This window comes from Pseudochaenichthys georgianus, chromosome 14 (assembly GCF_902827115.2).
Source record: "Pseudochaenichthys georgianus chromosome 14, fPseGeo1.2, whole genome shotgun sequence".
Classification (NCBI taxonomy): Eukaryota; Metazoa; Chordata; class Actinopteri; order Perciformes; family Channichthyidae; genus Pseudochaenichthys; species Pseudochaenichthys georgianus.
The window spans coordinates 36,235,153-36,262,632 of NC_047516.1; the positions used below are offsets into that span (position 1 = coordinate 36,235,153).

Here is a 27,480-nt window from a genome sequence, read left to right on the forward strand (position 1 = left end):
CATTTTTGAGTATAAAGCAGTTTTGCTCGAAATGGGCCTGCTCACTGCTGGGACAGCTACACTGTGTTAAAGGTCCCATGTCATGCTTTTCCGGTTCTTACCCGTCCCCTTGTGTTATGTAGCTTTTCATGCACGTAAACGGTCTGCAGAGTCACAAACCCTCAAAGTACACCCTGTAGCGAGTAAAACTCTGACACAGAAAATACCTGTCTGTGCTGCCCCAGAACGCCTCGTTCGAGATTTCTCTTTTTGGATCCAATCCGCGGAGCCGTTACGTTTGGACCAATCCACGGACTTCCTCACACACACACACTCGGCGGGACGTTGCAAGGCTCGCTGCTGCGAGGAGCGGACAGTGTGAGCTGGCTCACTGGTGTGGGGTCGGCGAGACAGCGAGACACCGCGGTACTCAGCCTGAGCACACACACAAACTCCCAGCCAGGCTGCGGGTGTGTGTGTGTGTGTGTGTGTGTGTGTGTGTGTGTGTGTGTGTGTGTGTGTGTGTGTGTGTGTGTGTGTGTGTGTGTGTGTGTGTGTGTGTGTGTGTGTGTGTGTGTGTGTGTGTGTGTGTGTGTGTGTGTGTGTTTCGGGCTGAGTTTCACTGTGTCTCGCTGTCTCGCAGACGGCCACTGGGCTCACGGGGGGGGGGGGGGGCAGGAGCTCCAACAAGCCGTTTAGGACAGAGAGTGAATACACATACTATATACAGAGATGCTGTATGAGAAACCAATGTGAGTTTGGAAAGTTGCACAATATAAATCTATTTTAATACCTCAACAATGGAATTATGATCAGTAGAAATGGCCATGACATGGGACCTTTAAGTCTTTTGGTAACTATTGCCTCCATGTGTATTTAAAACCTTAAACTTTATACTTATCTCTTTAAAATATAGTCACATAGCACAGACATGAAGGACTGTCAGCCCATAGCTGATAAGACCCAGTGTGCTTTTCCATGCAAGGCCCCTGAGATAGAAAGTCATAGACAGTGATAATATCATGTCTTGCTAAGCCTGTCTTGAAAAAAAAATCCCATCAAAAAGACTCATCTTTAGAAAAAGATGGTGGCGAAAGCATGGACACATATCCGTTCTGGTTGTTTCGTCATTGTCAGTCTGCCTTGATCAAGCTTCAGTTAAACCTTCAGGATCCGAAGTCTCCAGCATCGTCTGTGTGTGTTTCAGATCGTTGCTCCAAGAAATTCCATCACACACTGTTGCAGTAACCAGTTGTTGGTGAATATCAAAGCATCATAACAGTATTAACAGCAATGTGTTTAAAATACAATTTTACAGTTAAAAGGGGCGCTCCAAACTGGTTTAATGCATCATGAGCACTGCTTAACCTGAGAAAAAAGTGTATGTCATCCCATACTGGGCTTTAAGCACAGGATACTTCAGCTACTGCTGCTTTGGTTTCACTGTTCCTTTGTGAGTCCCACAGCGGAAGTACAATACCTAAAACAAGGATGTATCGCGTTAAAGGGGACCTATCATGCAAATTGCACTTTGTGATGTCTTTTATACATAAATATGTATGTGTCAGTGAACTCACTAAGTGTCAGAAAATAAAACCCTCTCTTTTCCTCCGTGCGCAAATCTCTAAAAAGGGGGCTACAACGGAGCTGATCCAGATTTGCGTCCGATATGACGTAATATCGGAGATGTGGGCTGGCTTTACGCCCACGGCCCTATCAGAAACGTCGCTGTATCAGAAACAATGCCCGACTGTTTTGGACTTAATATGGTCTGTGTTTACATTAGCAAGCATCGCTAACACCCAGAGCTAACCTGTACTGGAGAGAGTATGTGTAAAGAAGCAGGAAATACTTTTATTTTTTAGAATCCGCACTTTATTAACAGGGCTGAATTAGAGGGATATGAGGCATGGCTATAATGGGTGATCTGTTTGGTATTTTGAGCAAAACACTTCATAGACATGTTTTTTATATATTTGTATCAGAGTTTCCGTTAGCCGGTAATTATTATTTAATTAATCGTTTATTTGGCAGGGACAATGCACAGTAATGAACACTGAAAACATTCAAATGTGTCAAGCGTAACAGTGCCAGATTTAGCTTTGAGCTATAAAACATTTAAGAACATTACATTTTACAAACATAGCAAAAACAAAATACATGATGTGTGACCTGCTCCATCGAAATCAGTCGCATTGACCCGAAGACACATTGTGAGTTGTATACACTGCTGGAAAGAGGAGATTCCTAGCTTTCTAATGATATCAGGATTGTTTTTGTTCTCCAAATATTAAGCGAAATATGTCACATTACATAATGACTGTCATCATTTTGAGAAAAAGGCCTTCAAAGTTTCCTCTTCTCTGGAATCCATCGATCTGATTGGTTATTAGTGGAGCAAATGATCAAAATACTACGGAGGGAAGATATTTTCGTTTGGAGGGGAAGCTCGCGAGTGTGTGTATATACGTGTGTGTGTGTTTGTGTAATTTTGCATTTGTGTGTATTGTGTTTGTTTCCCGGGGAAAACCCTCTCGAGAAACACCGGCTGTTGTTACGCCTGCTGTGCCGTCAAGTTACTCCGTTCTCCGCTTGTAATTATGCCGAAGCTTCAAAGTTGTATTTATCATCTGAATTTGCCGAAACAAGTTTAATATTCTGAAAGCCAAGACTTTGTTTAATTGAAATCAGATGAAAACAAACTGTAACGGACCCTGCCGTGTTATCTATGATTACTATACGCTTACATTCATAATGTCAGCCGGAGGGAGGGGGGGCGGCGCTGTGGAAGAGCAGATTGCGAGTGAGAGGTGCCTGTCTTCGTCCCTTTACAAGCTTCAAAAATGTATTTATCGTGTGATTTTGGAAATAAAAGTTTCATATTCTGAAAGCCAAGACGTTGTTTGTTTAAAATCAAACAAAACACCCGAACCCCGAAAAAATAGTTTTGTACGTAAATCCACGTTTATTTTGAAATGAGCCGTTGAGACTTAGAGCGGGTCACATGTGCAAAAGGTGCAAAAGAGCAAGAGCAGCATACACAAGTATTTACCACATGGCAGTACAATCTAGCAGCAACAACATATAACGTGCAAGAGAAGATACAAGAACATCAGCGGTCCTGATAGCCCCGGAGCGCACAGGAGCGTGCTGGTTTCCATGCCTACAGCGTACGCTGTCAGGCAGACCGTGGGAAGTTCCGTGGCGCGGGGACGCTCTCTCCCAGGTGGAGGGAGCGATCAGCAGAAACCCAGCTGTTTTATGCAAGGAGTACGGAGACTCAGACCTGTGTCACGCACACTGGCGCCTCAGTGGGATGTGGCTTTGGTGTTACGCGCACTAAAGCAAAGCCCCATTTGAACCTTTAGACCAGGTTCCCCTTAAACTGTCGTCAGCCAAAGTAGTATTACTTTTGGCTCTATCAGCTAAAGGGTGAGTGATGTGTCTGCTCTCTCTGTGGCTCCGTCAGGTCTCCAGACCCAAGGAGATGGCAGCTCAGCTGTTTTGCGCCCTAACGCGGCTTCATGCCAAAGGTCATCACAAGCTCTTTAGAGTGGAGAGTGATCACCCTGGAGGGCTTCTTTCCCCCTCCTCACAGGTCGGAGGAGGAAGCCACATCTCATCTCCTCTGTCCCGTGTGCGCCCTGTCCTGCTATGTGGCGCGCACGGCTGATTTGCACCGTTCTCAGCGCCTGGTTGTGCATTACAGAGAGCGCTCATTCAGGCATACTCTATCTGCACAGCGGCTGTCGCACTGGCTGTGTGAAGCTGTGTCACAGGCATATGTCTCCTCCGGGGTGGAGCCCCCGGGGAACATCAATGCGCACTCCACCAGAGGATTTTCCTGAGCAGCTGCATCACGGAGAGGGCTGACACGCCGGAGGAGAGCAGTCAGTTTCTCCACTCTCTGCCGCGAGAACCGCTGCATCTTGGTGTTCCCCCTGTTCATTTATTCAATTGTATTTGAGGGATGTCTCCCATTCCTCTCTGACACACCCTGCACTGAGAGTCTTGTCAGAGTGAGTGACGTCAGGGATCCAGCTGTCCAGCTTTTTGTCACTGGGCAAAGTGTGACCTTCGTCTCTACTTTCTCACAGCGGCAGGTATGTATTGTTCCCAGCCTTCGTCCCCTCATGGAGAATATCCATGTTATGCTATGTTCCAGGGACTGTGATGCGCCATTCGCATGGCGCAATAGGCATGGGTTATTATCTGAGCAGGTGTGTCTGTGCTTCTAGTGCCGGGCGGACCCAGTGGGGCCTACTGTAACTCCAGCTCCTATGAGTAATGGCGCAGCCCTCTAAGCGCTGGGCCCCACTGGCTCCACGAATAGCTGAAGAAAAGTTATTTTGTATGGGAGCAGATTGCCGGGCCTCCTTCCTATTTATACCGGAAGGGAGCCCGCGGGTGGGCGTGGACTACAAGTGTTTCAGTGCTGTGCGGGGGCGCAGGGGATTACCCAATAGCGATAGCCTTAGAGGGCTGGAGTTACAGTAGGTAACTTCAGCTTCGTATTGTGTGCTTAAATTAACGTGAGTGTTTGTCCACATTGCTGCCTGTTATGTTGTTCTACACTTTATTATTATTGTGATAACTTCTGTGCCGATGTGGCTTAATGCAGAGTCTCCGTGCTCATGTGATCGGTGAACGCTGCGTGCATGTTTATTATGGCTGCTCATTAAGTCACTCGTCAAGTGAGTCGGCACCATACTTGCCAACCCTCCCGATTTCATTGCCCTCTCCCGGTTTCCTCACGGGGTCATCATTTCTTCCGCATTTATTTCTATAGGGTTTGGCAATATTATGTATATTATTTATGTATGCATAAGTTATCTTATATTGATTGCATTTTGTTTATTTCCTTTATAGGAAAAACCACACACAAATATCTGTATGTCTGCCTAAATAAGTAAAGAAGTCAAGCCTCATCTTCGCTCCTCATCTCCTCTATTCTGGGCCTTAAGTGGTGTTCTGTCGACACACCAGGGTGAACCTAGTGACAGGCACAAAACTAGTGCCAACACTGAGTTATCTCTAACTCTGCACTACAATATGGGATAGAATCATAAAGTGGAGGTATGACTTTGCAGCATTGACAGTTTTTAGTATTTTGTTTTTAGTGACAGCATTTTTCTCATTTTGTCCGGAAGATTTAAACTTTAACGGACATGTTGACCGGCAACTCTGAAACTCTGATTTGTATATATCTGAGACCTATGCTATTGCCTAAAAATAGCATGATAGGTGACCTTTAATGTCAAACATGAACATATATGTAATTTAATTGGCCATAACAATAATGCATAATTTGTAGGTAGGGTTTCCTCATAATAAAAACAAATATCTACGCTGTTGACTTCAAGATATCCAATTGTATACATTTACCTCGAACAAATGTTTCTCTACTTTAGGTCAAAAACGAAATTTCCTTCACAGTTCCAAATCCACAGGTTGGAAACTACTGCTCAAGAAGGCGCTGTCTTTTGTACTTGAAGCAGTGAGGAAATATGGCGTTGTAGATGGTCTTTAGGGAGATATTTCCAAAACAATAATAATACATTTATCTGATCATTCTGTTAAAAACCAGTAAATACAGAGGGCGATATTAATATTAGACAGAATCCAATGAATATTCAGCAGTAGCAAATCACCCTTGAGATAGCATGATAGGGTTTAGAACCCAAAGGCACTGGGAGGGTGTGGTTGTGTGTGCAACGAGAGTGGAAGACCAATCTCTCCCCTTAGAATTGTTATAACACTGTTCTCCTTTAAGGAAAGATGGCACAGGACGAGTGAGTACTGTAGCTATTAAGTCTGCATGAGCAGCCAGCGGGCACACGGCCTTTGTTCCCAATCAGCTCTGCCTGAAGGAGCCACATGCAGCCTGCAAGCTCCCCTCCCAAAAATGAAACACTCAGCTGCATCAGAAACACGTGCTGTCGCAGATTCTTCTCCCCCAGACCCATTGGTTACATAACGGCCACCTCGTAGCCACACGCGCCACAGCCTACATAACGGCCACCTCGTAGCCACACGCGCCACAGCCTACATAACGGCCACCTCGTAGCCACGCGCGCCACAGGCTACATAACGGCCACCTCATAGCCACACGCGCCACAGCCTACATAACGGCCACCTCGTAGCCACGCGCGCCACAGGCTACATAACGGCCACCTCATAGCCACACGCGCCACAGCCTACATAACGGCCACCTCGTAGCCACACGCGCCACAGCCTACATAACGGCCACCTCGTAGCCACGCGCGCCACAGCCTACATAACGGCCACCTCGTAGCCACGCGCGCCACAGGCTACATAACGGCCACCTCATAGCCACACGCGCCACAGCCTACATAGCGGCCACCTCGTAGCCACGCGCGCCACAGGCTACATAACGGCCACCTCATAGCCACACGCGCCACAGCCTACATAACGGCCACCTCGTAGCCACACGCGCCACAGCCTACATAACGGCCACCTCGTAGCCACGCGCGCCACAGCCTACATAACGGCCACCTCGTAGCCACGCGCGCCACAGGCTACATAACGGCCACCTCATAGCCACACGCGCCACAGCCTACATGCAAACCTGAACCCCTAAAAGCACACAATGGTATTGATGCAGTGTGAAAGTCTTGTCTGACAGAACCAGGAATATCTCGGGGGCCTCAGTGTTTCCATAACAACAAAACGCTTAGGAGACAAAGACATACATACTTATTTAAAAGCCCCACCAGGTGAATTTGTATACCTGAACAGAGCAACTTTGAAAAACTTTCCAAAGAAACAATAAATAAAGCAAACGAGGAGGCCCGACTGAGCTAGACAAGCAACCCCCGCCTTCTACTATGTCATAATAATAACCATATTTGTAAAATATCTCTGAAAGCTTTGTTTACTTTTAAACATGAAATGTTTTTATAGTGTCCAGCTACTAAATACTATATATATATATATATATAACCAGTGTTGGGGGTAATCAGATTACTGTTGATACCAGCAGTAATTGTAAAATATTTACTAAGCACCAAATTATCTTGTTACCCGCGTTACTTTCACGTTTTCAACTATCTGCATAACTGGAGGACAGACAAATAAATCAAACGTCCATTTTCACTTGAGCTTCACCCGCAAGTTCATGGATGAGCACGGGCACCATCAGACAGAAAGACCTTTGCAAGCTACCTGGGCCAGTGTTATGATAGAAACTGAGCTAAAGAAAAGAGCAGAAAACAGAGGTATTTGTTCAGTATTTGTTCAGTATTTGCTCAGTATTTGCTCAAACATTAAACAAGATCTGAAACCTCAGACAACGTTCTGAGGGGGTCTGGGCCACATTCTTTAAGCAGTGTGTGCACACAGTTGGGCCATAGTGAAAGACTACTCAACTGAGTACTTATTCTCTTGACTGTAGTATTTCTCATGCCACAGGAACCACAACGAGTAACACTTGTGTTTTGGTGCTGTACACATATCTGAACACCCTCCCCTGCTATCATACCCGGCTCTCTGGGAGCTCTGTTGCAAGCACTTACTAAAACAACTTACATTTTTCTATGACAATGCATGAAAGAGACGGTGGCTGATAAATATTTTACAGCACACAAAGAGCAGAGTGATTAATCAATACACACTCAGCTTCCTTATACAATAACAAAACAGTGTTCATGCATATGCATTTTATCCCGCTGTCAACAGAATGATATACCATTCTGGGAGGTCTTAGTCAGCTTTATTGTGCTGTTTTTAAGAGGTGCACACAACTCTGCTGCGTAGATATAAGCACACACACTTCTTGCAGGAAAAAAGAGCCTTTGTGGATCTATGAGACGAATGCCAAATGAGAGGCATATCTAATCCTCTCAGAATTCTCATTCTTCTTCAAGTAGCCCAGGCGTGGCCAACCAATCAGAGGTAAAGAGCCAATCATTGTACTGTGTTACTGCAAAGAGCCACATCATACACACAGACACACATGCTGGGTGTATGTCCCGACCGCGTCTATCGTTATTCCAACCCAGTTTAGATTTAACCACGCCCACTTCCGCATTACGCAAGAACGTAGCTCTACGCGATAGCGTCAGACTTCTTCTTCGGCAGTTATAGCGGTCGCGGTAAAGCAGGATGAGCAGGATATTGAATAGTTGTTTTTTGTCTTTCCAAAGGATTTGTTGACTGAAAGTAAACGATCCTGTAATCAAAGCCATATCGAAGAGTCCTGAGATTGTATTACTGGTGTTTTATCATCTATAAATAGCCTGTGTGTATTCTCAAATGTCGTTTTCAGGACAAACAAAAGACGTTTTAAATATCTTATCAGCTGGTGTAAGTGCAGAAATATTGAATATAACCTTGACTATTACTGTGTACTTCATTTATCTGACAGCATTATTTAATGATACTATTTTATATATATATATATATATACACACATTTATTCATTTATACCCGTTTGTATATGTGTATGCCTTTCTTTCTCATTTGTTTTTCACCTTATGTCTTTGTCATATCTTATCCCATGTATGGCCTGTACCTTGTCGTGGTAAGTGGGCTTTTTACCAAATCAGGCCTCAAGCTGTATCTCAAATGCTGAAATATAACCTCCCTGTTAATACAAACAGATTACCCTACATCACAGTATTACATGACTAAAGGTCCACTGCCCTCTGCAGTCATGAAATCTTTCCAGAGGCTGGTGTTGATCCAACCTAAAGGACATCAGATGACCCCTGCTTGACCTCCTGCAGTTGATGCAAACAGGTAAGTGGATCATGCAGTCAACTTGGGATTGTATCCTGGGACTTCAGCATTCAGCAGTCCCCTGCTCCTACCTCACCCCTCCCACTGTCCCAGCCTTCACCTGGTGAGACATATACACCAATTAAAAGGCATGATTATTACACAGTCAACTCTTATTCAGAGTGCCTAATAAATGTATATATCTTTTTACAGTGCGGATTTTGGCTTTTTTGGGACCATCGCACATGTGTGTAAGTAACAAGTAATGCTGTATAATCTGCAACAACTGTCAGGTGGTGTTATTGATTATATTTGCAAAAGAGCCCCCACCAATATTGATTTTGAAAAATATCTTTTAATTGAAATATAAACAAAAGGGTAGAATTGATCATAGGCAAGGCAAGGCAAGTTTATTTATATAGCACCTTTCAACACAAGGCAATTCAAAGTGCTTTACAAAAAATGAAAGACATTAAGCATTACAAAAGAAAAGCTAATAAAATAAACATTAAAAGGAAAAAGTACATGGATAAAAGTTACAGTGCAGTTTAAGATGTGAATAGTTCAATTAAAAGCAGCGACAAAAAGAAAAGTCTTCAGCCTGGATTTGAAAGTAGTCAGAGTTGCAGCGGACCTGCAGGTTTCTGGGAGTTTGTTCCAGATACTTGGAGCATAATAACTGAATGCTGCTTTACCAAGTTTAGATCATACCATATTATGTTATTATTGCAATTGTTTTTATTATATTGTGTTGTTTTGTTTATATATATATATATATGTGAGTGTGTGTATAAATGAATGAATACATCTGTGTGTATAAATGAATAAATACATGTGTGAGTACATATAAGTGTGTGTTTATATGTTTATAAATGAATACATGTGTATATATATAAATATAACAGTATCATTAAATAATGCTGTGTGTATAACTGAATAAATACATGTGTGAGTACATATAAGTGTGTGTTTATATGTTTTTAAATGAATAAATGTGTGTATATATATATATAAAATAGTATCATTGAATAATGCTGTCAGATAAATGAAGTACACAGTAATAGTCAAGGTTATATTCAATATTTCTGCACTTACACCAGCTCACCAGCTGATAAGATATTTAAAACGTCTTTTGTTTGTCCTGAAAACGACATTTGAGAATACACACAGGCTATTTATAGATGATAAAACACCAGTAATACAATCTCAGGACTCTTCGATATGGCTTTGATTACAGGATCGTTTACTTTCAGTCAACAAATCCTTTGGAAAGACAAAAAACAACTATTCAATATCCTGCTTTACCGCGACCGCTATAACTGCCGAAGAAGAAGTCTATGACGCTATCGCGTAGAGCTACGTTCTTGCGTAATGCGGAAGTGGGCGTGGTTAAATCTAAACTGGGTTGGAATAACGATAGACGCGTCCCGATCTCTCTCTCCTTCTCTCTTTTGCTCTCAGCCTTTCTGTGTGCCCCTCCCTATCTCTCACACATACAAAATGAAAATCTAAAAATGAACAATAATTCACACACACACACACACACACGCACACACCACCACCACCTCTCGCACACATTCATGACCGTCATTTACAAATAAATGTAAATAAATGAAGTGTGTTTTAGTTCCTTCTCCTCACATGACATCTCAACTTGGACCTAACCCTCTGACTGACAGGAGCTCTGCTGACAGAGATGCACTTTCTCTCTTGTTTATTTCTTTACCGCAAATCACCAAATTCAGGAGCCCTTCTGTGCCAGCTGCCAGCTCTCCGGGAGCAGGCCTTCTCACACACACATACCACTGCAAGTTGTTACCGTTTTGATTTGACAACATTATATTGAGTTATTACGGTTTTATCTGAGTTATATTTCTGCCGATCGGAAGCAGATCTCTCCCTTCACTGTCACATCGCGAGTGCAGTAAAGCCCGCCTCCAGTACTGCAGGATCTGCATTCTGATTGGCTAAAGCACTTCTTTGTTAAAAACTCTGTGTAACGATTGGGCTGGAACTTGTGTGTTGTTAACCCTTTGTGAACTGGGATACATATGCGCAAAAAAAATTACAATTCGATATGAACTGAGGAGCCGCATGAGATTGGGCAAAGAGCCGCGGGTTGGCCACTCCTGAAGTAGCCCATTAATTAAGAGATGAAAACACTTCAAGCGCATGCTCTTGAGTTAGAGTGGCACATCAAACAGGAGAACCACAGCGGCCTGCTTTGGAGGGGCCATGGTTCTTCAGGCCCTTTTCCCTGCAGATACATTATCTGTTGTTCCTGGAGAGGATCGAATAAGTGTTTGAGAAGGGAAATCATATCGTCAACAAATAGCAAATGTTCTGAGGCAGTATTACAGCTCGTGGTATATTTGGTATGATGGGAACTTATGATCAAAAAGATTTTTTCTGCAAAAGTGATTTATTTTGTGATCCACATCTTTGAAACTCCTCGCAGCTAAGACCGGGGATGATCTCACTGCTGGAGATGAAGATGAATATTAAAGCTGAATCCCATCGGGCAGACCTCTCTGAATGTGTGTGTGTGTATGTTAAGGAGTTAAAAAGAATGAAGAGGTCAAGCTGTGGGTTAAAAAAGCATGGAGGAGCTACACTGCATACCGTTACCTGGAGGTTGCTTTGAAATGTGAACTAGCACAAATATCTCAGCTGTATGTGAAGAGGCCCTCCATATCACTTTGTTTTCCTTTTAGGCTGCGGCCACACGAGGACGAAAACGGCTAAACGCATAGGATTAACGCAATTGCAAAAAAGCTTCCGTCCACACGCAATATTCACCGGATAGTGTCTGCCCACACGAGACCGCTCCGTTTAACTCCAACCGCTGGAGAAGCTGCAGTACATGCAGGAGCCTGTAGGTGGCGCTGTAACTTCCTCCACAAAAACAGCGAAGAAGCATGGTTGTCATGGTTGCCCTTCTGTTTATTTTCCGCGGTGGGGGCCGAGGGAACCGGGCAGAGTTTTTCGCCAGTCAACGTGTATTCAAGTTTAAATCTTCCGGACAAAATGATAAAAGTGCCGGTCAAAGGTCTTCTTTGTTATTTATTGAGCTTTAAAACAAATGAATAACGAATCTATATAATATAATAATAAAATACACACAGCCTCTCTTTTTCCTCCCTCTCTTCGGACAGCGCCAGTGTCTGTCTCATGCAGCAGCTGATCCAGTAATGAGTGACCCGGCCGACAGTAAAAATTAACATATTTATAACTAGTTTAGGAGTTTGAGAGGTAATTAAAATAGCTAAGGGTGATGATCTGACTTGAAGTGTGTGTTTTGCTGCAGCGGGAGGAGCTGCAGGTGAGCAGAGCTGCGTGTCTCCGTCCTGTCAGATTAGACTTCACTCGTGTTTAGGTCCATATCGAGAGAAAGATAAATAATCTGAATTCAGGGTGCAGTTTACTTTGACGCGGGGGTGAGCAGCAGAGGTGGGGAGAGGCGGGGCTATTGCCTCATCATTATCAGAAAATGATCGTATAGGGCGTACACACGGAGCCGTTGGACCCCCCAGAGCGTTGCGTATGCCGTTCTATCCACCTTGGGACCCGTTATCGTTTCCGCAGTCGTTTAGTGCCGTATTCGGTCGTCCTCGTGTGGCCGAACGGTCTATATGACACTAAACAGTAACGCAAACGACCAAATTCGTCCTCCTGTGGCCGGGGCCTAAGTCGGTGAGAAAATAAGCAATAGTCGCCCTCTTTTTCTTACCTTCAATGCTGAGTTCAAAGCACACATGGCAGAAAGACGTGGTCCCTGTATCCGTCTCTAGCTTGCAAACACTGCAGATGTTGTCGTCATTTAAATCGATGTTCACAAACTGCTCCTCTTCATCCATTGTGCTTCTGGAAAGAAAAAAAACAAGCAGTGAATTAGAGCACTTACCACCAAGTGTTTTTTTCTAATTAGGTCGCATAAATAAACCCATGAAAAATGCATGTGGGTAGTGTTGGTGGGATGAAGATGTTTGGTGCAGGATAGAGGCAGGATAGATCTCTTTTAACCATGTTTAGAGTCAGTGATGTTATTGATACATTAGCAAACACGCTGATAAAATGTTAAAGCTCATTGCTGACACAGCAGATTGAACAGGACAGTCTCTCCCTTGTCATTGGTGTCGTCTCAAAGGACAGAGACAACCATCCAATCAATTGCAGTCATACATTTAAACTACAGTAATCTTTAGGGAAAAGAGATTACATTTCAAGACTTGTATTTCTGATGACTTTGGTTTACTGGCAGCCACACAGTACAAATACAGAGGTATTATTAACTTCAATTAACAGTAGTAAAATAAATACTGCTGTGTCCATCTCTAGTCTGAGTTTTCAGAATAAAATACTTGAAACCAAAGACAGTATTCAAAACTACCTGTGGGAAAGGAAACCCCATTTGGTTAGTTGTGAAATATCAAGGCAAAAAAGAACCGTCAGAATGCAGAAGGAAATAAAGATGGATATGGATACGTATCAGCTTCTGTGTACACACACATCAAAATAATCTCTAAAGTGGCATCTGTGCCGTTGTAAATTGAATTTGAGAAGCTATTGACTCTAGCTATTCTAATGTTTCCCTTGAAAATGCTACTGGTCTTACTTTGCCAATTATATGAAAATATATTTTAAAAGACAAGTTTCTTCAAGGTTGCTGATCCCTTTTGGGGAAATGAATTTCACCGTGACAACTACGAGGACAAAGCTTTGGCACAAAATGAAAAGCAGCATACCACAGAATAACACAATGACAGATGCTACAGGTCGCAGGTTCTAACAGTTCTGAGGCATATCGACAGCTCTGCTGCATGCTGTCTTAATAACACCAAACCCCTGTAAGTGTGAGCCAGCTAAGCAAAACAACAGCATTTTAGTTTTTAATTGTACTGGGAGTGATATTATCAGCGACTGTATACAGCCTTTCAGTACACCAAATCATAGAAATCTAAGTTGATATGCCATAATTCTGCCCAGACCAAGCTAGCAAACTGAACCGTGTTGTAGAACAACCAGTCTCAGTAATAAAGGGCTCTTTTGAACTTTTCACAGTGTTGGATTTACATAGAAGTTAACCTTCGCCATAATGTATTAGTTCATCTTTAGGCATTATAAATGTCATATATATTGAATGATAGTTCGGCTGAAAGCAGTGACAGTGACCCGAGTGTCTGTTTATACCGTTAAAAACAAATGCTTGCTAACAACAAGTGAAGCTAGCAGCACGCTGGAGTAACGTTACTGGCTCTGGCTGATTCGTGACCGTTATTTTTGCATTGTTAAACAGCGAGTTATCTAATAAAATGAAGGTGCCAGCAGTATTTAGGGCAGAACTTTTGTGAAACTCACCTTTATTTAGGTGTAGTTGCGGGTAGCTATTCCTTTTGTGTGGACCCCTCTGTTCTTTGCCACAGAGCACACAAACATCGGAGCGTCACGGTAAATCCAGAGAAGAAGATACAGGAACCTCTCTCCCCTCTCAGCGGAACGAACCACTAGTTTATTTAGGGGTGAACTTATTCATGCTTACTTTTGTTATTGAAGACGCTAGCTACAGTCAAAACCCAAACAACACATATGAAGTCTTAATTCATGGCATATATACAATTGCTTCATTTTAAAAGTTACGTCTCTTTCGAATAGCCCCCTTTAAAAGCAGTAGCCTTAAAAACTCCCCTACGGTTGAATCAAGGTTAATCTTCCAAGCGTCATCAAAACATTTCCTTATCATAACAGAAACAATTCCGAGTTTACGGTGTGTGTTACTGTGTTACTAAGAGAATGTAATAAATCCGAAATGATATAAGTAAAGTATTTCCCCCTTGTTAAATGCAGTGTATGAGGCTACAGGTCTGTACTTCAGGCGACTATTCCATCGTTCGGTTTCTATTCTCCTTCATTTGAAGTCACACGTTGGTGATTCCCGCGAAAGGAACACCTAAACCAGGGGTGTCAAACTAAATGTTCGCGGGCCACATCAGAATTATGGTTGCACTCAAAGGGCCGGATGTGACTTTAGGACTATATAAATATATAATAGCCTATATGGGTCATTTTTAATCTGTCTTGCCCAACTTTTCACACACGTTTCTTTTTACACATTTCTGTATTTAATTAAAAATATTTCCTCAAATACATTATATATACAATTACTCAAACTATTAAAAGGACAATAATTGTAACCCTTGGGAGCTGAGAAAATAATTTAAGGTTATTTTAATAGAAAATCATATAGTAACAGGGTTGAAATTAGAGTAACAGGGTTGAATGGCTACATTGCTTTTGATTTATATATCATGACATAAATGTGACAAATAAATACTCAGGATCACAGAAACGTTGTTTGATCATATTTTGTAGATATTTTTTAATAAAAGATTAACAGGATGAGTATCAATGATAAACATCAAACATGTCAACACAACAACAAACTTCATGTTTCATATAAAATATTCAGTGGCAAATGTATAAACGGGCTGTTTGCCAAGTTTTAAACAGATGAGATTGTTCTCACTCATGTTGCCTGGGAACAGATTTACTATGTAACATTGATTCATTTAATTAATTTATTAATGTTCAGGGCTAAAATGTGTCATTTCAATTCTTTAGACGTTTAATTGATGCAGTTTTACTGATTAATGTTACATTTTCTAGTGTAAACAGATAATTAACATTGGCTTACGATAACATTGTTGCTTCTTAAGATATTATTATATTATTTCATTTCATTTAGCTGATGCTTTTATCCAGAATGACCTGCAATAAGTAAAAATACATTCTCTAATCACAGCATTGGAATAAAAAATGTTTTGTCCACTTGTCAAAAAAAAAGGAACTGACCAATCTTTTAAACTAAACATGAACTAATCAAGAATTTGATGGGTCCTATACTGCAGTACACATTTTCACTTTTCGTGGCTGGCCAGAGTATCCCATACCTCCCTTGCAATGGTCATGTGGCGTGATGTGACGTTCTCTGGTGGAGGAATAAGGGTCAGCACATCCTGTAAGGGATACCAATGAAGATCTTCCTTGGACGGCCAGAAAAAACGGTTTGACCCCACTTTGTGCATACATTTTACCTGGCAGTGGGTCTCGTTGACCTCTTGGATGATCCCTGGGTAGATGATGTGGTCGTACACCAGGGCACACCATTTCCCCACAACCTCTGGGCTGTGCCACTGCACCACTTCTGGTGTTATGTGCAGGGATGCAAACTTGTCACCTGTGTGATTCATGTCGATCTGCAATAAAAATATTTGTGGGGTATGGGGGGGGTCTGGGACCCGGAGTAATCTGCAGCCGCGAGCTGTTATGTGCCATCATGACACGCATTGTGTTCTTTTTTTATATATTATAATGAAGTGCCTCTGCTCATGGATTTGAAGGCTCTGCTGCTCCGCGATGATGGTCTAGCTTTATGGGCATAGATATGTCTCATAATTATTTGTGTGAACATAAAAATAATTTGTGTGTAAATATGTGATATGTAAATGTAAAACACCATCCACAAATGCATTTAAAAGATTTGCAAACTCACAAATAAATGTGCAAATGTAAAACGGATCTGAAAATAGGCTAAATATTTTCACAAATAAAAAAAGATCTGTGAATATCTCTTTAACATTTACAACTTTCGATCAGGCATTTGTGAATCCATTTTGTATTTGTCGACCAAAAATTCGCTTGCGGATCTCAAATCTCTGCTCGTGGATCTCACATTTCTGCTTGTGGATCGTCTTTTTACACCAAGCGACAAACTCTGGGGAACAGCCGGGAAGCCAATACGGAAGTGCCACACACTGCAGTTCATACATGGGCCGCTAGCGACTGGCTGCAGAAAGGAGCAATTTCCATAGACCCCCATGTTAAAATGCCCAACTTTACAGCAGAAAAAAACATGTTTCTACCCATGGATGCAATACATATTATTATCGATATAGTTAGATTCCACCTTCATGATTATGAATCTGTGAGTGAATTGTTTTCTAACACGACCCTTTTATTTATATTAGGTCTTAAAGTGTTTGCATAAATTAGGGCGTGGTCACGTTGATGGACACGTACATGCCTCACTGTCAGCTAACAGCAACTTGTCCACTCTGCTAGGCTACAACCATAGAGGCTACAACGTTAGTTAGTCATAGTACTGTACTTGACCCTTTAGCTTTAGCCGTGTTCGTGGTGATTGTGCCTTTTAGGGAATATTGTTACAAATACCAGACAATTAAAATGTCGTGCTGTGCGCTTGAATGTACTAACAGAACTTCCAAGAAGTCTAAAATGATAATATTATACATGTTAACCCCGTTCGCAGGTGTTTGTGTGTTTGGTAGCTTAGCTTGTTACTTATTAGCCAGCTAAGGACGTAACCCTTTATGCATACATATACATTTTAGTTTATGATTCAGCCTTGGGTAAGACTTTTATAGTCTATGGCTATGACGCCCATAATGCTAAACGGGAGCAAATGTTAATAGGGGACCCAATTATCCCAGTGGTGGATAATTATGGAGCTAACCGAGCCGCAGGGGGCTAGATCCAGCCGGTGTCCCGGAGCTAGCCCACTGCGGCTCCGTTAGGTCCGAGCGGTGGAGTCTGTCTTTTCTCAACGTGTGAATGACAAGCATTAAGAATAACAAAATATAGCTAATTCTCTTGCAGATTGTCTCATTTTATTATGGATGTAACGTTTATATAGGGGAACTACACTGTTAGCAATAACTTGGTATGCATGTATTTCATGTTAGCTTAGCTTCTTAGCCTGAGCTAGCTCTGTTTACTTCCAGTTCGGAGGCAGCAGGTCCCGCCTCGGCTCCGCCTCTTTGCCCTTATTTGGAGCAGGCGGGATTAGACTCTGACGTCACAGTCGAGCCGTTAGTGGCCGACTCCGCCTACTAAGGGCTTCACGGCAACTCTGCAGAATCCTATGGGTGACGTCACGGACACTACGTCCATTTACAGTCTATGTTTTACACACACGGAATTTTGAGACATATTTTCCGCCGGTCTCTTCTAAAATCTACTCGTGTCACTCGGTTATTTTCGGAAACCACGTGATGGCCTGCTGATGACGACATTTCCTGCTTGACTGAATACACAATAAACAATGAAGAAAGAGTTTTATCTGGGCTGCTTCGCTGCCAGCTGCTCCCCCCGGGACCCGAAAGTGGCGTATAGCCTGTATTTCAACATCAACGAAAGTGCTCGATATATGCTATAGCCTATTGATCCAATAAACTAACACAAACTAACTGTATCACTATAACATGATGATGATGATGATGATGATGATGATGATGATGATGATGATGATGATGATGATGGCGATAAAGAATGCATCTAACGTTCCGCTGTTCATTATAATACAAAAACAGAGCATTAAACAAACCATCATGCTCTTACTTTGAAATCATGCGGAAATGTCGTCATCAGCAGGCCATCACGTGGTTTCCGAAAATAACCGAGTGACACGAGTAGATTTTAGCCGAGACCGGCGGAAAATATGTCTCAAAATTCTGTGTGTGTAAAAAGACGATCCACAAGCAGAAATGTGAGATCCACGAGCAGAGATTTGAGATCCGCAAGCGCATTTTTGGTCGTCAAATACAAAATGGATTCACAAATGCCTGATCGAAAGTTGTAAATGTTAAAGAGATATTCACAGATATTTTTTTTATTTGTGAAAATATTTAGCGTATTTGCAGATCCGTTTTACATTTGCAAATGTATTTGTGAGTTTGCAAATCTTTTAAATGCATTTGTGGATGGTGTTTTACATTTACAAATCACTTATTTACACACAAATTATTTTTATGTTCACACAAATAATTATGAGACATATCTATGCCCATATAGCTTCAGCAGCTACATTACCTACGGGTGCATTCGTTAATATTAACTGTGTGGTCCGGAGTCACTGTGGCACAGACTGGACCGCTGGTGAACAGCTGTTAGAACGGGCCGCTCAGGTGTTCAGAGCAGAGCTCCCTGTTGGAGCGCAGAGCGTGATGTAAACTGAAACGTTTTTCTGTCGCAATATTATCGTTGAGCTAGCTAGCTAGCATACATTGTCACTATGTGCTAACGTTAGCTTTAGCCTTCGTTTTCTAATAGTTTTTTTCATAGGCTATAAACGGAGGTGGTATAAGTATAGATCTTGTACTTTAGTAAAAGTAGAAGTACTCAGATCTTGTACTTGAGTAAAAGTAGAAGTACTCAGATATTCTACTTGATTAAAAGTAGAAGTACTCAGATCTTGTACTAGAGTAAAAGTAGAAGTACTCAAATCTTGTACTTCAGTAAAAGTAGAAGTACTCAGGTCTTGTACTTGAGTAAAAGTAGAAGTACCAGAATGTAGGAACAATCCTGCAATCAAAATGTTCCTCAAATAAAAGTACAAAAGTATTATCATCAAAATATAGTTAAAGTAGCAACAGTAAAAGTAGTCATTGTGCAGATTGGTCCATTTCAGAATAATATATATGATATGTTTTATAATGATTGATCATGAAAGTGTTCTCAAAGCTGGTAAAGGTGCAGCTAGTTTGAATGACTCTGTATACTGCAGGGTAACTTGTGAATTTACTCCAGGTGGAACTGAAGTCTGATTTAACACTTGATTAGATTTCACATCATTCATCCAGATCTGTGAAGTAACTGAAGGGATTAAATACCATTTACCTCTGAACTGTAGAGGAGAAGAAGAACAAAGTAGCAAAACATTGAAATACTTAAGTAAGTACAAGTATCTCAAAATTGTACCCAAGTATAGTACTTGAGTTTATGAACTTACCACTGGCTATACAGACTAAGCCTTGCACAGAGGCATGAAAATACTTTTTCAAAATGTTCAACAGTGCTGCCAAAATTATAAACTCACTGCTACTCAATTAAAATAAATGCTTTTATATATTTTTATTAGATGTGACTCTTTGGCATTTCTGTTATTATTAACACTGCTGCTTTAGTTGTTCTGACTGCTAAAATCCTCTGTAATTCCTCATTTTAAAGCCGATATTCCGTGGGGGGGCTCGGATCCTTATCACCTTTTTCATGCCTGATGAGTTTGCATCCCTGTATGTGGTTGGGGTCTTCAGTTGGGTCATCTGTGGCATTGAATGTGAATGACTTGGTTTTTTGGCAATCACATTCAAGATTCCCATTTGAGGAACACATGCAACTGACGTCGCGGTAGCGAATCTTACCAGGAGAAAGAGTGACAACCTGATGGATCCTCATTTTGGTTGGTACGGCTGGGATGTCAGATGGCATTTGTTTTACTGCATCCTCCACAGCTTGCTCTGGAATGTAAAACAACTTTACCTTAGATGTCCCCTCACTCAGAGCTTGGTATAGGGACAATGCCGTTGGGATATCAAATCCTTGACTGACAAGCTTGTCTGCCCTTCTCTTTAATGTTCCACCCACACCATCTGGGGCACCTTTCCCATGACTGGCTTCAAAGTAGTTCCATGTTCCTCTTGTGAACCCTTTCTTGTAGATCTCGGTGCAAAAGAGGTAAAAATTGCCACGCTGCTTTATACTGTGTGCAGGGACCGGTCGCAAAAAAAATGGATGGTTGACACATGCGGCCAATCCTCTCGAATTTCCTCCAGGATGGGCTCCAGGTGTTGCCAGCAGGCGGCCCCTTCCGTCTGGATTCCGATATAGTGCAGAAGGAGGTAGGGGCAGACCCCCCCCGACATAGTAAACCTCAGTGTGCAAAGTGGCCTGTTGGTGTGATGCACCAAAATGGACAGCTTGCACTTCAGCGCTGTATTTGAAGCCGTAGTTCTCAGAGAAGTCAACATGGACTACACAATCATTTACATGGAGGTTCAGCTTCAGGGCCCGTAAGAAAGCATATTGCTGCCTGAGATTGAAGAGATGCCGCCTGAAATTCTGAAGAAGAATGGCACATTTTTCAACCAGCTCTTCTTGGGAGCATTCCAATTCTTTTGTGAGTTATTTTAGAGGATACTCCAGGATTATCTTTATGGTCTTTGTCCACAGTGGCCCACTGAATATAGGAGACACGAACAGTTGCTCGGTAGTGGCTTGTAAGTTCATTTTTCACACTCCCCATACATGCAATGCTTGTCTGTAGTGTCACATGTGATGACTTCTGTAAGGCTCTCCAGATTATAGGTATCAATTATGTCCATCTGATGAAGCTTTTTGGCAATGAAGCCTAGATTTTCATGTTGTTTACACATGCAAGTTTCACAATCCGCTAATGTTGGATGCACAATCCAGTAGGGGCGAAATGTGCAGAACAGAGAGTATGACAGACGGTGGTTGGAGTGCTCAGCCAGGAACTTCAAATGGGCGTTCTTCATTGAATCCGTAAGCAATCTTTTTTGCATTTTCTTTTTTTCTTTTGTCACTGTTTGTTTTCTTCCAGTTGTGATCCTGCTGACATCGTCACGTGAAAAGAACAACCTCACTGTTGATCTCAGCATGGCAGCTTTCCCCTTGTGTTTTTTCCGTTGGTACAAGCAGACATTTTCATTTGCCAGTTTCGTCCACCTCCTTCTTGAAAAACCAAAAACTTGCTGCGCCAATCTCTGCAGCCTGTATTTCTTTAAGATTGTGTTGGTGACAATTCCTGCAATGACTTGTCTGTCACTCTCTCTTCTTGAATGTGTGTACTTGATACACACTTCCTCAGCTACTGCTGTATGGAACAACAAGGTTCTCCTTAGTGATGCGCCCGAAATATTCTGAATTAACTTGACTTTGGATCTTGGAGATGGATGGTCATTTTTCAGTCTTTGGAGGCGTTTCTTGTATTTGTCTGCCTTCTGTTTGGCTTTTCTCAACTTGTCCTCCTGAAATTCTCTGTTTATTTTTGCTTTGGTAGCCTTCCTATTCCTTCTTCCAAGATCACGTTGCCTAAAAGAAACATAATACATAAACATACGTGTATTGTCACTTGACCATTTCACCTGCATGGACCTTTTCACGGTAAAACTTGCATTCCTCAATAACCTCAACTTATAAATATCCTAACCTTAAGGTCCCAGGTTGAGGGTCGACTGGAGGATCAGGGCTGACTGGGGGGGGGTGTTAATTCCCTCAAGTACCTTTTCCATGGCATTACTCCTCTGCTCTCTCCATTTCTTTCGCTGGGCACGCTGCTCTCTCTTACTTCTGTCTTTTTGCCTTTTCTTCTTTCCTGTCTCTACATCTTTCCTCCACTTCTCTCGCTCTTTTCCTAATTACTTCTGTCTCTGCTGATCACGATAGCACCTTTGCTTTTCAGCAGCACTCAATGGTGTGCTAGAACTCTGTAGAAATCAATTAAAAAAAATGCTATTAACCTCTTGATCTAACCATGATTTAAACACATTTAAGTTAATTTTGAGTTAATAATTCCAACTACTAAATGGTTAGTAGTTGGGGTTAGGGTTAGGTTGGGTTAGGTAACCCTAGGGTTAGGGTTATGGTTAGGCTAGGGTTAACTAACCCTAACCCTAACCCTAGGCTATCCAGTGGCAATACATAACAAGTTAATTTATAGCCTGTGAAAATACAGTAATACATTTAAAACATGCTAAAATATATATAACACATGTAATGTTACAGTAGATTATAGAGTGAACAGAAGGAAATGCAACCCTGTTACTCTAATGCAACAGGGTTGAAAATCAATGCTAATGTTAGCTTTAACCTCAGGAATTATTGCTAGATGTAGCATGCCATGTAATGCTACTTTCAAGACAAGGACCAACTTGGATATTTAATGAAAGAAAGATAACTTTGAAATGAATATGCTTTATTCTGATAATAAGAGTAACAGGGTTGAGTGGGTCAGAGTGCCACACTCTTTTAAGACCGAAAAGATTGTAAAAATGTGAACAATTGTGAAAATTCATTTTTGACAAAATTACTTTTTTTCTTATATTGAGTGAGGGAGCAATCTTTTTAGGCTGTGAATACAATTGGAAAGGAATGGCCTGTGAAATTGTCATGGAGTGCGCTAATATCAGATCCATTCACGTCATCAGTCAGTATCGTATGGAAAGGCCCTGCATTTATTTAAAAAACTGTGCAAGTTCTGCAGTGCCCAGGGGGAACTGTCATCTGCATTGTTCAGCTATGGCCTCTGTAGTGCATGCTGCTAATGGCTACATTATGCACGTGAATTTCATTCAGATTGTCGGTTCAGTTTATCCTGTGTGTTATGAGTTGTCGTATTGTAGCAGGATCTAGCAGATGGCAGTGTCGAATAAAGCCAATCTGGCATAAAAGTGCTTCTCTGAATAATTTGTACCTCATTAAATAATTATTTTCACCATGACAACTGCAGCTCTTGGTAAACTGTTGTTGTTGATTAACAAAAGCAAAACAAAAGTAGCAAGTTATCATAGGAAACAGCTCATTTAAATAAAAGTGCATTATAATGCCCAGGGCCCAAGAGTTCAAAGCTTTTAATCTCAATCAGATCCGATCAGATTTTGAAATCCCATTGTTTGTGATCCAGGATCAGACAAGTCGGCCACATGTTGTCCCTGGAGTTCAAAGCAATTCAGGATAGGATCAGCCTGATCCAGATTACGACTTTTCAAGATGACTAGATCCTGAATATCAGTGCTTTAATCCTACCGAGCGCCATCTAGTGGACATGAAAAATAATACAAGGAAGACAAGAGACCACATTGCAGACATCTATAATGTCTAGTAATTATATTTTTAAATACATAAAGGACATCAAATAATAATGAAATTGTAATTTAAAAAAAAATACTCCCACTAGGGTAACAACAATAAAACATTCATTCAAAGGCAGCTGGATCATCCAGGCGTGCTTTGAGGAGCTGAACTCTCAGTGAGGTTTCAGTTTGCAGAAGCCGGCACTGCTGTATTTGTTCTTCGGCCAGACGGATCTGCATCTCTGCCCTCTCCGTGTCACGGCTCAGCAGAGTCTCGTAGACATCGTCCCTCTCCGTGTCACGGCTCAGCAGAGTCTCGTAGGCATCGTCCCTCTCCGTGTCACGGCTCAGCAGAGTCTCGTAGGCATCGTCCCTCTCCGTGTCCCGGCTCAGCAGAGTCTCGTAGGCATCGTCCCTCTCCGTGTCACGGCTCAGCAGAGTCTCGTAGACATCGTCCCTCTCCGTGTCACGGCTCAGCAGAGTCTCGTAGGCATCGTCCCTCTCCGTGTCACGGCTCAGCAGAGTCTCGTAGACATCGTCCCTCTCCGTCTCACGGCTCAGCAGAGTCTCGTAGACATCGTCCCTCTCCGTCTCACGGCTCAGCAGAGTCTCGTAGGCATCGTCCCTCTCCGTGTCACGGCTCAGCAGAGTCTCGTAGACATCGTCCCTCTCCGTCTCACGGCTCAGCAGAGTCTCGTAGGCATCGTCCCTCTCCGTGTCACGGCTCAGCAGAGTCTCGTAGACATCGTCCCTCTCCGTGTCATGGCTCAGCAGAGTCTCGTAGACATCGTCCCTCTCCGTCTCACGGCTCAGCAGAGTCTCGTAGGCATCGTCCCTCTCCGTGTCACGGCTCAGCAGAGTCTCGTAGACATCGTCCCTCTCCGTGTCATGGCTCAGCAGAGTCTCGTAGACATCGTCCCTCTCCGTGTCATGGCTCAGCAGAGTCTCGTAGGCATCGTCCCTCTCCGTGTCACGGCTCAGCAGAGTCTCGTAGGCATCGTCCCTCTCCGTGTCACGGCTCAGCAGAGTCTCGTAGGCATCGTCCCTCTCCGTGTCACGGCTCAGCAGAGTCTCGTAGGCATCGTCCCTCTCCGTGTCACGGCTCAGCAGAGTCTCGTAGACATCGTCCCTCTCCGTTTCACGGCTCAGCAGAGTCTCGTAGACATCGTCCCTCTCCGTTTCACGGCTCAGCAGAGTCTCGTAGACATCGTCCCTCTCCGTTTCACGGCTCAGCAGAGTCTCGTAGACATCGTCCCTCTCCGTGTCATGGCTCAGCAGAGTCTCGTAGGCATCGTCCCTCTCCGTGTCACGGCTCAGCAGAGTCTCGTAGACATCGTCCCTCTCCGTGTCACGGCTCAGCAGAGTCTCGTAGACATCGTCCCTCTCCGTGTCATGGCTCAGCAGAGTCTCGTAGGCATCGTCCCTCTCCGTGTCACGGCTCAGCAGAGTCTCGTAGGCATCATCCCTCTCCGTGTCACGGCTCAGCAGAGTCTCGTAGGCATCATCCCTCTGCTCTGGTTTTCTGGTGCGCTTGCATTTTCTCTTTGGAGGTGGCTCTTGCAGTGTGTCATCAGGCCTGGCTGAAGGTCCGGCTTCTGGATCCACATGGGTCAGGAGGACCTCATCTTCAATGGTGTGTGTCACATCAGGTGCATTGACGACCTGAAATGAAAGTGTATCAATATACTTTATACCCCTTAATAAGATGATCACAAGCATGCAACCTGGAAAATTGTAGCACTAGGATGCTATGTAAGACATATAGCCATTGTAGTACTATGAAAATAACAATTATACAAGATAATAATTGTAGTTCTATAGGAACAAGGATAAAATCACACATACCTGCGACTCACCATCCAGTACAACGTTTGGTATTCCATGTAAATATTGTGACTGCTGACCACCAATGATATCCAGTACCACATCTGTGTATTGTCCCCTTTTATATGGTGTGTTACCCGTCTGTGGTCTTTGGCAGCTTGCTGCTTCAAATTCTTCCACCTCAACCTCACTTGGTCCACCGTCCTCTTGTGTCCAGATCCTGTGGCATCCACATTGTCTGTAACTTCCATCCATATTCCGCTCTCTACTTTAGTCGCTCCACCCTCTCTGTTAAAGCTACCAACTATGGAGTCATAATTGTTCCTAACACCCAGCAGCAGTGCATGGGTCTCAGCAGATGTACAATTAGGCCCCTTTTTGTCCATCTTTCCAACTCAATGGTTTGGTCAGGTCAGCAATTAGTTGTATAGGTGTGGCCTTGCTATTAATTACATAATTAACCACAGGCCCTAACCAATCTGGACATGCATTCCAGGTGTGTATTTGCAATGAGTTGTTATTCAGAGACTGATGTAGGCCTACTGACTGAAACAACAGTCAGAACACAGTCATGGCAGGGATTGTTCACATCTTCCATGCTGGAAGGAGAGGATACCGCCCAAGGGTCCACACCGAGCGCCCCAAACCTCTCCAACAGTACACAACAGAAGAACTGTACAATCGTTTTCGATTTGGACTTGATGACATCAACTACAGTGCAGAACCTTGCCGGGTCATGCTCTGACTGTAGATGCAGTGCATTGCCCTGCGCTTTTACGCATGTGGAACATTCTATGAGGTCATAGCTGACAGCATGGGAGTCCACAGGACAACAGTGGGGGAAGTGGTGACAGCTGTGTCTGATGCACTGGCTCGCCTGCTGGATCACTTTGTGACTTTTCCCACTGATGGCCAGATTGCCAAAGTGAAGCAGAAGTTTTTTCTTCTCGAAGACATGCCCAACACCATTGGGGTGATCGACTGCACCCATGTACATATTCAAGCACCTCGTCAGAGGGAGTGGGAATATGTCAACAGGGAAGGGAGGCACAGCATCAATGTGCAGCTTGTGGGAGGTGCTGACCTTGCCATCACCAACTGTGTTGTGAGATGGCCTGGGTCAGTCCACGATGCACGTATCTTCAGAGAGAGCCGGTTGTTCACTGAATTCCAAACCAACAGGCCGGATGGAGTTATATTAGCCGACAGTGCCTACCCACTCCTACCATGGGTACACCTTTTCCCACGGCCAACACTCCCTCACAGATGCGCTACAACAACGCCCATGGAAGAACAAGGTGTGCCATTGAGCGCTTGCATGGAGTACTGAAGAGGCGTTTTGCATGCCAAATAACACTGGCTACTGTGCTACACAATATCGCTGTCCATCGCAGAGTCCCCCTCTCTGACATCGATGATCCCCCAGAGCCCCTCACACCTGCTGATGATCTAGGCCCACCTATGGATTTCCCTCTAAAGGAGAGACTGAGTGGTGGTGCAAGGCGAGATGCTATTGTCTGCAATTACTTTTGAAAGGTGATGACAGATGATGGACTTTTTTTTTGTTGAAGATATTTTTTCTTTAATCTAAATTACATTTGTGATTGACAATCTTTGCTGTGATACTTTTATGAGCATAAACATTTATGTCATCAACATTTGGTTGAAAACAAAATAGGCCACCACAAACGTGAGCAAAAATGGAAAAAATACAATGTATTTCCCATGAAGGCTAAAAATGGAGTATTATTTCAGTTAACAAACTTTGCCATCTAATTTAAATTGAAACATATTTTAAAATAAATTGTACAGTACATGTTGCTCTGGTAATCCACTGGAAACCCACCCCTCTGGTGGGATCAGGATAATCCAGTTGTTTGGGATCAAACTGATCCCAATCCCGTGTTGTCGGTTTGAACTCCCCGTTTTGAAGATTTGATCCAGATTAAAGCTTGGATTGGATTTCCTGATCTGATCGGATATCAAAGTGATGCTAATCTTGTTTTTTGGTTTTGAACTCCCCAAAATCCAAATCTGATCTGATCAGATGGAGATTAAAAGTTTTGAACTCTTGGGCCCTGGAGTGTTCTGGAATGTGACTCAGTGATTACTAGCATCACTCTTTCAAAGAGCGTGTGCCATCTCCTGGCCAAACAGCAGCAGTACAACTGCCACTGCCAAAGCTTCCCTCTTCCCTTTGTCAAAGATGCATGACAGGTAACACCTTACAATGATCCTAGACCTACAAAACTAGGTTGTTAAAAAAAAGCTT

General features: G+C 42.9%; 1 protein-coding gene across 1 annotated transcript in view; it reads right to left on the reverse strand.

Annotated features, from left to right (window-relative positions):
- c14h21orf91 (chromosome 14 C21orf91 homolog) overlaps positions 1-14,161 on the reverse strand; it is a 28,491-nt gene extending 14,330 nt beyond the window's left edge. Inside the window, exons 1-2 of the mRNA XM_034099001.1 lie at positions 14,077-14,161; positions 12,449-12,582 (exon numbers count right to left, since the gene is read on the reverse strand). Coding sequence (XP_033954892.1) covers positions 12,449-12,575 — 127 coding nt within the window. The 5' untranslated portion in view covers positions 12,576-12,582; positions 14,077-14,161. The remainder of the gene's footprint in view (positions 1-12,448; positions 12,583-14,076) is intronic.
- Positions 14,162-27,480: the final 13,319 nt, after the last annotated feature.